Below are 13,632 nucleotides of genomic sequence, written 5' to 3' on the forward strand. Positions count from 1 at the left end.
ATTCATCTCTACATAAACAGATGGGCATGGCTGTTTTCCAATAAAGCTTTATTTACAAAAACAGACTGGTAGGCTGGATTTGCCCTCAGGGGGTAGTTTGCCTCTCCCTGTTCCAAAGTGTTAGAATTATATGATCCTGACAGTCATGGATCTCATGCATTCTAAGGTTCCAGGGTTCCAAGGTTCTGGGCCCCCTGGGCCCAGGGAGAGAGACAGATCAGATGCAATAAAAGCCTTGAACGTAGTTGGGCAGATCTTAACCGAGGGAGTCTGTGGGCACTTGGGGTCCCTCATGGCCCTGGTCAGGTGGGGGTGTCAGGCTTCCCTGCTGGGTCCTGATGTCCGTTCTCCCCACCACCCCCTTCCCTTCAGGGCGATGGCCACAGACCCGGGCCTCTGGAATGGCACCATCAATGGCACCTGGGATGGGGATGAGCTGGGCTACAAGTGCCGCTTCAATGAGAACTTCAAGTACGTGCTACTACCTGTGTCCTACGGCGTGGTGTGCGTGCTCGGGCTGTGTCTGAACGCCGTGGCTCTCTACATCTTCCTGTGCCGCCTCAAGACCTGGAACGCCTCCACCACATACATGTTCCACTTGGCCATGTCGGATGCGCTGTACGCGGCCTCCCTGCCCCTGCTGGTCTATTACTATGCCCGCGGTGACCACTGGCCCTTCAGCACAGTGCTCTGCAAGCTGGTGCGCTTCCTCTTCTACACCAACCTTTACTGCAGCATCCTCTTCCTCACGTGCATCAGTGTGCACCGATGCCTGGGTGTCTTGCGTCCACTGCGCTCGCTGCGCTGGGGCCGGGCCCGCTATGCCCGCAGGGTGGCCGTTGCCGTGTGGGTGCTGGTGCTGGCCTGCCAGGCACCCGTGCTTTACTTCGTCACCACCAGTGCACGTGGCGGCCGCATTACCTGCCACGACACCTCGGCACCCGAGCTCTTCAGCCACTTCGTGGCCTACAGCTCCATCATGCTGAGCCTGCTCTTCGCGGTGCCCTTCGCCATCATCCTGGTCTGTTATGTGCTCATGGCTCGGCGGCTGCTAAAGCCAACCTACGGGACCACGGGAGGCCTGCCGCGGGCCAAGCGCAAGTCGGTGCGCACCATTGCCGTGGTGCTAGCGGTCTTCGCCCTCTGCTTCCTGCCTTTCCACGTCACCCGCACCCTCTACTACTCCTTCCGCTCGCTGGACCTCAGCTGCCACACCCTCAACGCCATCAACATGGCTTACAAAGTCACCCGGCCACTGGCCAGCGCCAACAGTTGTCTTGACCCTGTGCTGTACTTCCTGGCTGGGCAGAGGCTCGTGCGCTTTGCTCGGGATGCCAAGCCACCCACAGACCCCACCCCTACCACCCAGCTTCGCCGCCGGCTGGGCCTGCACAGGTTCAACAGAACTGACACTAAGAGGACAGAAGACTCGGCCAGCAGTGAGAACTCTAGACAAACAGAGCCCACACCGTCTGGTGGTGAAAACACTAAGGACGTCTGGCTGTAGGACCTGAACCCCTTGGGCCTGTGCCAGTTTGTGTCGGGTGAGACTATAGACTTGTTCAAATGGGACAGTCTCCCCAGATATGGACCATCAGTGAATCAGGCCGGATGGTCAAGGGGGCCGTGACCCCAGTGCTCTGTCATTTGACAGGGGCGCAGTTTGTTCTCTGTGGTCCAGAGAGCTCAGCAGTCCCCACATCCCCAGACACCATTTGTATGTGAGATTTGGGGAGTAAGGTTTTAAGAAAGGCAAGGGTTTGGGGCCAGTGCTGCCCCTGGCCTGAATCCCATGTAAATACCTGGCTGTGCCTGCCAAGGTACCTAGGCTGGGCTCCAGACTAATCAAGTAAAGTGGAGAAACAGGCCCAGAGAGGAAAGTGACTTAACCAAGGTCACACAGCCAAGCCTGCGCCTGAGCTACCTGGGAGGGACAGGGTTGCAAGTTGACCAGAGGACCCTGGTAAGGAGTCAGGGATGAGCCAGAGGTTCCCACGATGAGTTGGAGTGGTCTGAGTGCCACCGTGGGCTCAGCTCTGAGGAGGACGCCCAGCCCAAGGGATGAACGTCTGGGAACTGATGTCATAAACCCATCTGGAGGCTGGGAGCCAGTTTGAGGCTGGGACTTGTACTAAAGGTGTTGTTACCTGCTGAGCCGGACCCCGTTGTGTAGTTGGAGGTTGGGGATACAGCCTGGGGAGCTCTCACCATCCACACTAGGGTCCTTTCTCCAACCTGTTCTCTTCTGCCACCTGCCTTCCCAGTAGATGCCTCAGTGGTGGTCTCATACGAGGAATATCCTCTCCAGACCCCAGGTCATCCTCCACTTTAACGTTAACTGGCTTTTATGCCTGGTTTTGCTGGGTGCAGAGGGGAGTCAGGTGGGGTCCCAGTCCTCAGGATCCCCCAGTTTAGGATTTAATGGCGATGACGAGTCATGTGCTGGTAAAAGTTCAACCATTTAGCTGACTCTCGTCAGGGGGTGAGGGGGTGAGGGGAACCCCTTATTTGCAGCATTGCCAGTTTCTGTGGTACAAATACTCCTGCCACAGCCCGTTTCAGACTACCAATGTGATATCAGCCTCCTTGCAAAATTCCTGAAAAATTAACAGAGGGCTCTTGAGAGCAGGTACAAGTTTCTCTAGCACACCACTGGATAATGCTGAGTGGTTGGGGCAGTGGACCAGGGCATCAGGGAAGGCTTCCTGGAGTGGGTGGACTTCTGAGAAAAGCACTTCATCAGAGAAGAACATCCAGGTGCAGGTGCATTCTAGGCAAAGACATGGGGGCAGGAGAGCAGGGCCTGCAGGAACTGGAAGCCGGCTGGGCAGTTGGCGCCCATGTTCAAGGCAGGAATGGGGGGGGGGGTCACAAGGAGGCCAAGTCAGGGCTCCCTCCTTGCCCTGACCATGAGGTTTCTTTTGCACTGGGGATAAGCGTGGGAGAGATTCACTCTTCCTGTCCAGTCCTCTGCCTCTTGGGAAAATCCTGGCATAATGGTTGGTGCTCGGGCTGGGTCAGAGCTTAGTGTGGGGGAGATGAGTCTCACCTGGGACAGGTTCTGGGTCTAGCCAGGACCACTCTGGAGATATGTGGAGTTCATCTGGACAGGGCCCAGCCCTAGCCTTTGGGCAGGAATAGGGCAAAACTGACAGACCTCACTTTGAACTTCAAGGATAAGGATTCTCTCTCTCTCTCTCTCCCTCTCCCTCTGGGAGACCCCTTGCCCGATGGGCCCACTCTGCCTGAGAGAAGGTCCTTCTTTCCCCACCCCACCTACACCCGCCTCCTATGACTTCTCCACCCTTCCCACTCTGCCTCTTCAAAACGGCGCCCCCCAGAGGTTGATCACATGGGCTCCCCCATGTGACAGGGACCTGTCATAAGCCATGACCCAAATGATTCCTCTGCATCGTGCAATGTGGGTGACTTGCCCAAAGTAGTGTGAAATGCTCACCTCCCACATTCTAGGTTCTATACTCCTGTTAATGTAGCCTGGGTCCTTATGAGCATTTTTGCGATGATCTCTTACAGTCTGTCCTTGAGCCTTTCTTGCAGGCCTGAGCCTATCTCTTTTTTACCAGCTGCTGCTCAGGCTGAACCCAATCCCAGTTTATAAGGTGCCTCTACCCAGGTGAGATACTCTACTGGTCAGGAGTGTTAATGCTGAGCTCTGACCCCCTCAGCCCTGCTCAGACTCAGAGGCAGGGAGTTATACATTGTGACTTTGGGGGCTCTCGAGTGTCTATCTGTGGTTGGGGATGGGGCTGTGTCCACCACAGGCCCAAGTTCCCCTATAGTCCCCATTCCTTTCATGTCCTGCCCAGTTACCCCTCCAGCAGCTGTCCTGGAGACCCCAAGAACTGAGAGCCCCACAGCACATAGAGACCACATAGAGGCCTAGTGCCAGGATGCCTTCCTTAAACCAACTGCCTACAGATTTCTAAGGACACAGGACCTAGGGGACAGGAAGGCCTGACTCACCATCTAATCCTGTGGCAGGCACTGGTGGGGGTGGGGAATGAAGACCCTAAGGGAACCAGGGACAGGCCCAGGGCCCCTCCTGCGGACCCTAGTCAAACTGGCTCTTCGGTGTGGACATCTGGCCTTGTTCTCAGTGCCCAGGCCCCCCGCCTGGTGGGTGAGGTTCTTTACCCTGTTGCCTTATACTATTTTCAGCCCAAGTAAGAACAGGATTTTCCATTCCCAGCCCCAGACCATTGTCCAGCAGTGACGTGGAGGGACCTGCCTGCTCTCAAAATATCTCCTCTTACTCTCCGAGCCTTGCTGCCCTTTCCCCACCTCCTCGCCCTGACATCACTTCCTGGGGCTGTTGACTCCTGAAGGACGCTGTGAAAGGTCACAGCCCCTGACAGGGACCCCAGGGATTATCCAGCCCAGCTGCAGACTCAAGGCCAGAAAGGGGCATGGCCTTGTCCAAGGTCACTCAGCAGGTCAGCGTGGCGCCTGGTCGTGTGCCAGGGGCTCGGGCTGCCCCTGCGGCTCTGCTCCATTTAGTGCAGGTCAGTGCCTTTGTGGGAATCCTGCCATCACCCCCACCACCCCAGCTCTTCCCACCTCTGATGGAGCTGGGGAGCTGAGGCCAGGGACCTGGGGTGGAGGGGGGCAGGGAAAGCAGCTCGGAGGAGTAAATGCCTGCTGATTGGCCTACAGCAGCTCTTCTCAGTGAGCTCCATGCAACGGGGGCAGGGGCCCTGGCACATAGGGGTCTCTGCCCCGCGTGGCATTTGTCCCAGGGCCCAGGAGGGACACTCTCACCCTCCAAAGGCTAGGAAAGGCCCTGGCCAACATGCCCTCCAGACACAGTTACTCCTATCTTGGTCCAGGTCAGGCCACCAAAGCTACCCCTCTGCCACCACCCTTGTCAAGGCAGATTTGGGCTGATCTGTTTAGAGCCAGGCCCCTGAGGAAGGGAGCTAAGGTACTGACCCATGTCCCAGGCACCAGGCAGGGCTCTCTCACATCCATTATTATTTATTCTTTACCACCACCGTGTGAAATAGACATTATTACCCCCATTTAGCAGATGAGAGGACAGGCTCTGAGAGGTGAGGACTTGCTCCAGGTTATACAGGCAGTAAATGGGTGAGTCAAGATTGAGTTCAGGTCCATCTGATGCCCAGACTAGTTCCCTTTCCAGTATCCCATGCCACTTGCAACCCCTGCGGGGCAGGAGAGTTTGTAAGCGACCCTTTGTGTGATTCAAGATGAGAGAGGCAGTCTAGTGAGGATGCAGTTAAGAGCACCAGTTCTCTGCCCAGACCACCTGCCTCTGAGGGTTGTCTCAACTTCTTCCAGCTGTGGCATCTTGGGCAAATCAATCTTGCAGCACCTCCATTTTCTCATTTCTAGAAGGAGATACTACCTCCCATGTAGGGCATTGGGAGGCTTACCTGAATGAATACACATGAAGCACTTAGAACAGGGCCTGGCACATGATAAGCATTTTCACTCCAGGCACTGTGCCAAGGGGATACAGAGGCGAGCCAGCTGGACCCTGCCCTCAGGGAGTTGACATAACTTAATAAGTAACCACATTGGGATAAGTGAGTTGAAGGAAAGGACAGTGTGTCCGGCCAGTGAGCAATAGAGTGTCCGCTGTGGCTGAGGCTTCCCCAGGGTGTGGGAGGAAAGAGCAGGTCCATCCTGGGGTGAGGTGTGGGACCACCTTCTGCCCTGCTTGGCACTGGGTGGCTCTCAGGCTCATGAGCTTGTGTGTGTTTACAGAACCTTGTCCAGGTGATGGGCTGTGGAAGGGCAGTAAGGAGAAGTGATGGCAGGAGGAGGAAGAGGAGGATGTCTCTGATCTTCCAGAGCCCGCCCCTATGGGCTTGAGGGCTCCCACCCACCCATGGCAGCAGGCTTAGCCATTTCTCCCTGACTGGTGGTGCCCACCACAGGGTGCTGCAGCCTCTCCTTGGTTTATCCAAGAGTCAGAGACCCAGGGCTGGAGGACTGGCCTGAGGCTGGGCCAGAGCAGACAATGGATGGGCATTTTTGCTGTGTGACCTGAGGCCAACTGCTTGCCCTCTCTGGGTCACTCTATAGAACCCGGAGACCTTGCTTCCCACATTCCAGTTCTCCCTACCTTAGGGCAGCAGTCACCCAGATTTTTCATCAAAGACACAACTAACAGCTACTCCCCCAGGCACTCCCAAGACCCCATGAGCCCTCAGTTCTGAGGACTAGAGTGGCACAGTGGGTCTCCCCTAGTATCAAGTGACCAGAAAGGTGAAGTGACACCACTGGCACCACACATTGCCTTGGAGTGGATCCAGTTGAATGTCTGATGCTTCTGCCTCCTGTGGAGTGGAGACTGGAATTTGGCCAGGAGTCACTGGGCTGCAGGATGAAGGATGCATTTACCTTCCCCAGGGGTATGTGCTTGAGGTGGGGGGTGAAGGGTGGGGGAAATGAGCCCCAGAAGCCAAACTCATCCTCCTCTGTCCTGATGCACCATGTGACATGGTGAATACTTTTTTCTCTCTGGGCCTCAGTTTCCAATTTCCCCATATCAACAGGCCTTGGCTCTGCCCAGCCACTCCAGCCTCTTCAGTAGGGCTTGTCTCTCTCTTGGCTCTGGCTCAGCCAGGTGTCCAGTCTCAGCCCTGTCCCCGCTAGGAACAATGGGCAAGACCGAGCCAGCCCCCAGGGCCTCACCTGAGACTATTTTCAGCCCTTGGAGATGAAGTCAGAAAAGGATTTTCCACTCCCAGCACAATGGCTGCGCTGCACCATTGTCCAGCAGGGCATCCGCCTGCCCCAAAGTATCTCCCCTGCTTCTACCCTCTGGGCCTCCCTGCCCTGCTTCTCACTTCCCAAACTTGACATCACTTCCTGGACCTGTTACTCCTAAAAGCCACTGTGAAACAGCATGTGAGCCCCCTGGGAGACCTGACCAATTGGAATCAGTTTTCCCTCTTGGCAGGGACCCCAGGGATTATTTGGCTGCTTTGAGAGATTGGAGACCAGAGAGGGCTGTGCCTCACCCAAGGTCATGCAGCGGTCAGCATAGAGACTAAATGTGAGGCCAGGGCTCTCTGGCTTCTTCTGTTTCCTCCATCAGCACTGGTCTGTACCTCCTGGGAGTGACAGCTCATCTTGGAAGGCCTGGGGTGGACATCCTGGGGAGAAGCCTGGGTGATGTGGGTGAGAGGGGGTGTACCTTGGGTTCTGACCTTGGAGCTCCCCATTCAGTTCTGTTTGTACCAACTGTGGCTTTAGTGTGTGCTGAACTCAGAGTTACCAAGTAGCAGCTTCAGGGAAAGGAGGAGGTCTGGGGACACAGGGAAGCTGAGGCAGGAAGATCAGGGTTCTGGCCCAGTTTAGCCACCACTAGCTCTGTGATTGCAAACTCAGTTTCTTCATCTGTAAAATGGAACTGATAGTACCTCCTTTTCCAGTTTACTGAACAGTGAGCATGCAGTAAGGCACAAACGTGCAACTGTTTTATTTTTCTCCCATCGACTCTCTCTGCTTGATGATGTCTAATTTCCCTTTTCCATCCATAACTGCATATTTGGTAAACTCCAAAACTTTGAGTCACTTTTGGATAACAACTAAAGTTCAGTCCAGTTTAAAATTCCAATCGCCTACTTAATTTACTTCTCCCTCCTCCTCTTCCCCTGTGCTGGGAGGACCCTGCTCCCTCTCCTTTGCGTGCCCCTCTCCTCTGGATGTGGGGCAAGGTGAGGAGGAAAGGGACCAGTGGATCATCCCCAGGACTGCCACAGCCCCCTCTTGCTGTCCTTGCTTCTCTGATCCTGACAACCTGACATCAGTGCCCCTCTGCATGGAGTCTCCCAAACACCAGACCACACTTTTGTAAGAGTCTCTTCATTAAACAATCCCAAAGTCACCAATTTGAGCATGACCCATCTTTCCTGCTGAGACTCTTTAACTGATATACTCCAGTCTCCCTGAGTAATTTTCCTAGAGCATCCCTCACCTGGCTTGAGAGTGGGAAAGCCCTTGTCCGGCCCCCTCCCGCCTCCCACTAGGTTGTAAACTCACAGCTGCAGAGATGTCAGGTGTTCAGCTTGTAGAGTCAAGAGTGATGGGTGGGGAACTTCCCTGGTGGCACAGTGGATAAGACTCCGTGCTCCCAACGCAGGGGGCCCAGGTTCGATCCCTGGCCAGGGAATTAGATCCCACATGCATGCCGCAACTAAGGAGCCCACCTGCCGCAACTAAGACCTGATGCAACTAAATAAATAAATAATAATTTTTTAAAAAAAGTGAAGGGTGGTAGAGAGCTGGGGTAATAAACTCAGAGAAGGTTTCTAACCCCAATTGTTTTCAGGTTACTTTAGTAGGTGGGTATTTTACCCCTCTGTGTCCTCAGATTTATGTCCTGGAGCCAAATTCCAAATCAGCAGCCGCATGAAAAGTCCTACCTCACTGTGGGATTAAACTGTCAGACCAGCCTTTGTGACCAAAGCAATTGCAAAATGTGGGGGAGGAAATTAAAAGTCGTCACCCAGCCTGTGGTAGTGTGTGTGTGTGTGTGTGTGTGTGTGTGTGTGTGTGTTTATGTCTGTGTTTATGTCACACACAGTGGTCACATCTGTGTGTGAGGGAGAAGGCTGAGGGGTAGGGGCTGTCCCGGCAGGTACCAAATAGATACCTGGAGACAGAAGGGCCACAGGTGGGTGCCTAGCCTGTGGGAGAAAGAGAGGGACCAGGAGGGGCTGCCATGAAGTCAAACTAAAACCAGGAGATGGAAGTAGACAGGGCTGGGGATGACAGGAAGAGATAGGAGTGGGGAGAGGATCCAGCTGCCAGCTCTGTAGACCCCCTTTCCTTCTCTCCCTCGCCATTCTTCCTCCCTTTCCTTCAGTTTCCTCCCTCCTTACTGCCCATTTCCCTCACCCTTTTGTTCCCTGTCCCCAGAATTCCTGGGAACAAAGGAAATCAAAAGGGGCAGTTCAGAGCTTCAGACGTATGCCTTCAATCTGAGTGCTGGCTCAGCTCCCTCGCCTGGCTGTGCTTAGTCTACTGTGGGTCCTGGGTTCACGGATGCTGCCCTGCTGCCCCCTGGTGCCCAGAGCTGGCGGCAGAGGGAGGAATGGGGGCTGGGGTCCAGACTCTCACCTGTGGAGTGATGAGAAGAAAATGATCCTGCTGGCAGCCAGGTTGTTGGAGTGTGCGAGATAGGGGTAGGACTGAGAATTGAAACTGGGAACACAATTTGCAAAACATACCTGATTTACAAAACAGTTAACAGTGCCTGACCAAGCCGTGATGTCCATCTCAGACTAAGCTCATAGAGGACAGCTCTATGATGTCCTCTGGCCATGGGTATTCCTTTAACCTCCTGCTTACCTTCCAGAGGTCCCAGATGGTGTTCCCCACCTTCACTGGCTGCCAGGAACACACCCAAACCCTGGGTCTGAGGACACAGCTGAATGTTGGGGAGTGGGGCTAGAGAGGCCCTCCCAAAGGACTTGCAGATCTGGGGCTGGGCTCTAGGCCTTGAGGACCAGCCTCTCCATCTGGTCTGGGAGCTCTTCTGAAGGGAAGTCAGAATCTTCTCCCCTCTCTGAAGCTGGGGTCTCTGAAAGGGTTTATCCCGCCAACAAGGGTCCTCTCTGTACCTCCCTAACACCCTGACATCATTTGCATCTTCCCCCCACATCCAGAGATGGAGAGATCACTCCCTCCTAGGCAACCCCTGTCCCTGTGGGAGAGCCCTCCTCAAAGGAGCCCTGTCTCCCCAGCTTGGCCTTAGGGGCACACGGCACACCTGCCCTCAGCCCAAGGCAGCCACGGGAAGGTGTCACCATGACCCTGAGTTGGCTCTTCTCCAAGTTGGCATCCCCAGCTCCCTACCCTACCCCCTTCCAGGGCTACCCTGCCCCACTCCAGGGCCTCCACCCCTACCAGAAGCCCTGCCCTCTGTATGCCCCCAGAAGTCCTTGCCTCCTTGAATGGCAGCCTCTACAACAGGACTCCATCCCCTGGGAGGTGTGACTGAGCTCAGCTGCTCCTCCCGGCGTCCCCTGTGACACCATCTGGGAAGAAATAAGAGCTTACCCACCACCCACGAGATGCCTGTGATTTGGATCCCACCAGCATGGCACTAGATAAAATGCATCTGACTCTCAATCATGAGGAAGGGGAGGCCCTTGGGATAGAGTGGGAAGCAAAAATTAAGGGGGGGAGCCTCGGCCAGCCCTCTAGGCCCCACCCCACATCCTCACCCCAGACCCACACGCCTTGTCCACAAGCTTTCACTCCACCTAGACCCGGGTGCCCTCATCCACGAGGCACAGAAGCACATAAACCTTGAAGACTTATATTTGAATCTTGGCTCTGCCACTCATTAATCAGATGACCTTGGGCATCTCAGTTTCCTCGTCATAAAAAAGAGGGATAATCGGGCTTCCCTGGTGGCGCAGCGGTTGAGAGTCCGCCTGCCGATGCAGGGGACACGGGTTCGTGCCCCGGTCTGGGAAGATCCCACATGCCGCGGAGCGGCTGGGCCCGTGAGCCATGGCTGCTGAGCCTGTGCGTCCGGAGCTTGTGCTCCGCAACGGGAGAGGCCACAGCAGTGAGAGGCCCGCGTGCCACAAAAAAAAAAGAGGGATAATCACACTCACTTTACATTCTATTTGCTTGTTTGTTTGTTTGTTTATTTATTTATATTTTTGGCTGCATTGGGTCTTCGTTGCTGCTTGCGGACTTTCTCTGGTTGCAGCGAGTGGGGGCTACTCTTCGTTGTGGTGTGTGGGCTTCTCATTGTGGTGGCTTCTCTTATTGCGGAGCACAGGCTCTAGGCGCACAAGCTTCAGTAGTTGTGGCACGCAGGCTCAGTAGTTGTGGCGCACGGGCTTAGTTGCTCCGCAGCATGTGGTATCTGCCCGGACCAGGGATCGTACCCGTGTCCCCTGTATTGGCAGGCAGATTCTTAACCACTGCGCCACCAGGGAAGTCCCTAATGTTTTATTTGTATTGTCTGTCCCTTCCTGAAAGCTCCCAGAGGACAGGAGTTTTTGTCTAGTTTTGTCACTGCTTTACCCCAGTGCCTAGAACGGTGCCTAGTGCATAGTAGGTGCACAACAATTACTTACTTACTGAATGAATGAGATTCATAGTGAGGAATAAACGAGATAAACCGTGTAACTGTTTTGCAGAACATCTAGTACCAGTGGGTACTCATATAATTCCTTTCCTTTGCAAAGCAAGTCAAATTAATTATTTCGTGTAAGTTTCACAAGGGCCCTTTGAGGCAGGAACCTTATTATTATTGATTCATTCGTTATTTATTCAACAAATATTTACCAAGATCCTACTATGTTGTAGGCATTGTTGTAGGTATTTGGAAATCATCAGTAAATGAAAAAGAAAGATCCTTCCCTCGGAGCTTATAGCCTAGTAGGGTGAGAGAGACAAAAAGCAACAGATATCATAAAGTGTAAATTCCGTGCTGTGTTAGGAGGTGACAAGTGCTGTGGGGAAAACAGCAGAGTGGAAAGAGGGATTAGGAGGACAAGGAGGATGTGATTTTTAAATAGGGTGGTCAGGTGAAGCCTCAGGAGAGGCTATAAAGAGGGCATTCGAACAGACTTGAAGGAGAGCCTTTGAGCCGGAGGGAACAGTAAGTGCAAAGGTCTGGCTGCCCGAGGAAGGAGGCTGGTGCCTGGGGTGAAGACGGAAGAAGTGAAGTGGAGGCCAGAGGTTGGTGGAATCTTGTAGGACAGTGAGTGAGGTGGAAAGCCATTGCAGAGATACAGTGTGCCTTATGTTTTAGAAGGCTAAATCTGGCTTCAGTGTGGTGAATAAACCACAGTGGGGTGAGGATGGGAGCAGCCAGAGCAGGAAGGAGCCAATGAAGAAATCCAGGTGAGAGATCATGAGGATTAGGACCAGATGGAGGCAATGGAGGTGGTGAGAAATGGACTGATGCCAGATGTATTTTGAAGGAAGATCAAGCAGGATACCTGACAGTTTTTTCTTGCAGGGTTTGGCAGGCAGTAAAACCAAGATCCAGAGAAGACCTAGCGAGGTGCCACACAGCTGGTCAGAGGGTGGGGTGGAGGAGTGGAGGATGGGGCCGGGCTGTGTGGAAGGTCCCCAGGTCTAGGGCAGAGTGGGAGAAAGGCTTCTGCTGCAGAAGGTCACAAACCAGCCCCAGGGCATCTGGGCATTGATTTGATCCATGGCTTTTTTCCTCTTCCCCTGAATTCCCCTGTGATGGCCTTTTAATTGAGTCCATCTTTTCCAAGAACTCGGGCTGAGCAAACGCCAGAGTGTTTGCCTATTATTAAGTAGATTAGTAAATGGCCCTGGGTCCTGGGCTGCCAGCAAAGTCAGAGTAGCTGCACAGCATCTCTGAGGAGTAACCCCAGGCCCTTGGTGCACTGCAGGTCTGTGCCAGGTGGCTTACCTTTGCCCATGCTGCCCCACCATCTGCAGTGTCCTTGCTCACTTGGTAAATGCCACCTCCTCCTCCTCCAAGCCTTGCGGATCACCATCCCTGCCCTCGCTGGCTCATCTCCCTGGGCAGAGAACTCACACAAGTGCCGAGGAGGGTTGCCTCATTGCAGGGCCTGCCTCTGACAGAGGGCAGACATGGTCCAACTCAAAGTTATCAGGGAAGAGAGAGCATGTACTTCACCCAAACAGCATCGACATCACAATCCTGCTAAAGTAAAAGAGACTTTTCCGTCTCTCCCAGTTCCTCCTCAGGAGGAGGGGGAGGGGGGCAGAGAGAGGAGGAGGAGAGGAATTAGTGTTAAATTCACAAAACGGAAATTAGCTGGAAATGTAAGCTCGACTGGAGAAAAAGAAAACTGTCTCATGGCAATAACAAATTCAGACTGTTAAAAAAAATTGGTTAATTCCATTTTAGACATTATCTACCGATTTCCTCTGTAAAAGATGAAGATTTAGTTGTCTTCCCTCATCCTCCTGTTGCAATTTTTGGTTAAATCAATATTCAGTGCTTACATTTTTATGACTTTGAAAGTATTGTTGGCAGTAAACATCTAATAGTGTTCTATGATTACATTTTCTTTCTTGCATAACTTTTTGTTTCTCCTGGAGTTAATAACTGCTTTACTGTACAACCCTAAGAGGGACATATTCTAAGGACAAAGAGAATTATAAAGAAATCTTAAACAGTGTTTGTAATCATATCATGAGTGGCTATCGAAACATGGCTTGTCTGAACTGAGATGTGCTGCAAGCATAAAACACACACTGGATTTTGAAGACTTACTACAACAAAAAAAGGTAAAATATCTCATTAATTTTTCATATTGGTTACATGTTGAAATGATAATATTTTGGGTAGAATGGATTAAATAAAATATATTACTAAAGTCAATTTCATTTATTTCTGATTACTTTTTTTTAATACATTCTTTTTTTTAATTAATTAATTTATTTATTTGTTTTTGGATGCATTGGGTCTTCCTTGCTGCCCGAGGGCTTTCTCCTGTTTCGACAAGCAAGCTTCTCATTGCGGTGGCTCCTCTTGTTGCGGAGCATGGGCTCTAGGTGCGCGGGCCTCAGCAGTCGTGGCTCACGGGCCCAGTAGTTGTGGCTCACGGGCTTCGTGGCATGTGGGATCTTCCCAGACCAGGGCTCGAACCCATGTCCCCTGCA

At 53.0% G+C, this 13,632-nt stretch overlaps 1 protein-coding gene across 4 annotated transcripts in view; it reads left to right on the plus strand.

The window, feature by feature from the left end:
• Window positions 1-13,632, plus strand: part of P2RY2 (purinergic receptor P2Y2) — a 30,435-nt gene that overhangs the window by 14,725 nt on the left and 2,078 nt on the right. For 2 of the 4 annotated variants that reach the window (XM_024131675.3, XM_028484923.2), the window contains exon 3: window positions 373-13,309. In XM_024131675.3, coding sequence (XP_023987443.1) covers window positions 377-1,507 — 1,131 coding nt within the window. In that variant the 5' untranslated portion in view covers window positions 373-376 and the 3' untranslated portion in view covers window positions 1,508-13,309. Of the gene's footprint in view, window positions 1-372; window positions 13,310-13,632 lie in introns of those variants that run through there. The other 2 variants (XR_003678421.2, XR_008616644.1) reach the window with 2 other exon arrangements.

Source organism: Physeter macrocephalus, unplaced genomic scaffold (genome assembly GCF_002837175.3).
Source record: "Physeter macrocephalus isolate SW-GA unplaced genomic scaffold, ASM283717v5 random_347, whole genome shotgun sequence".
Lineage (NCBI taxonomy): Eukaryota > Metazoa > Chordata > Mammalia > Artiodactyla > Physeteridae > Physeter > Physeter macrocephalus.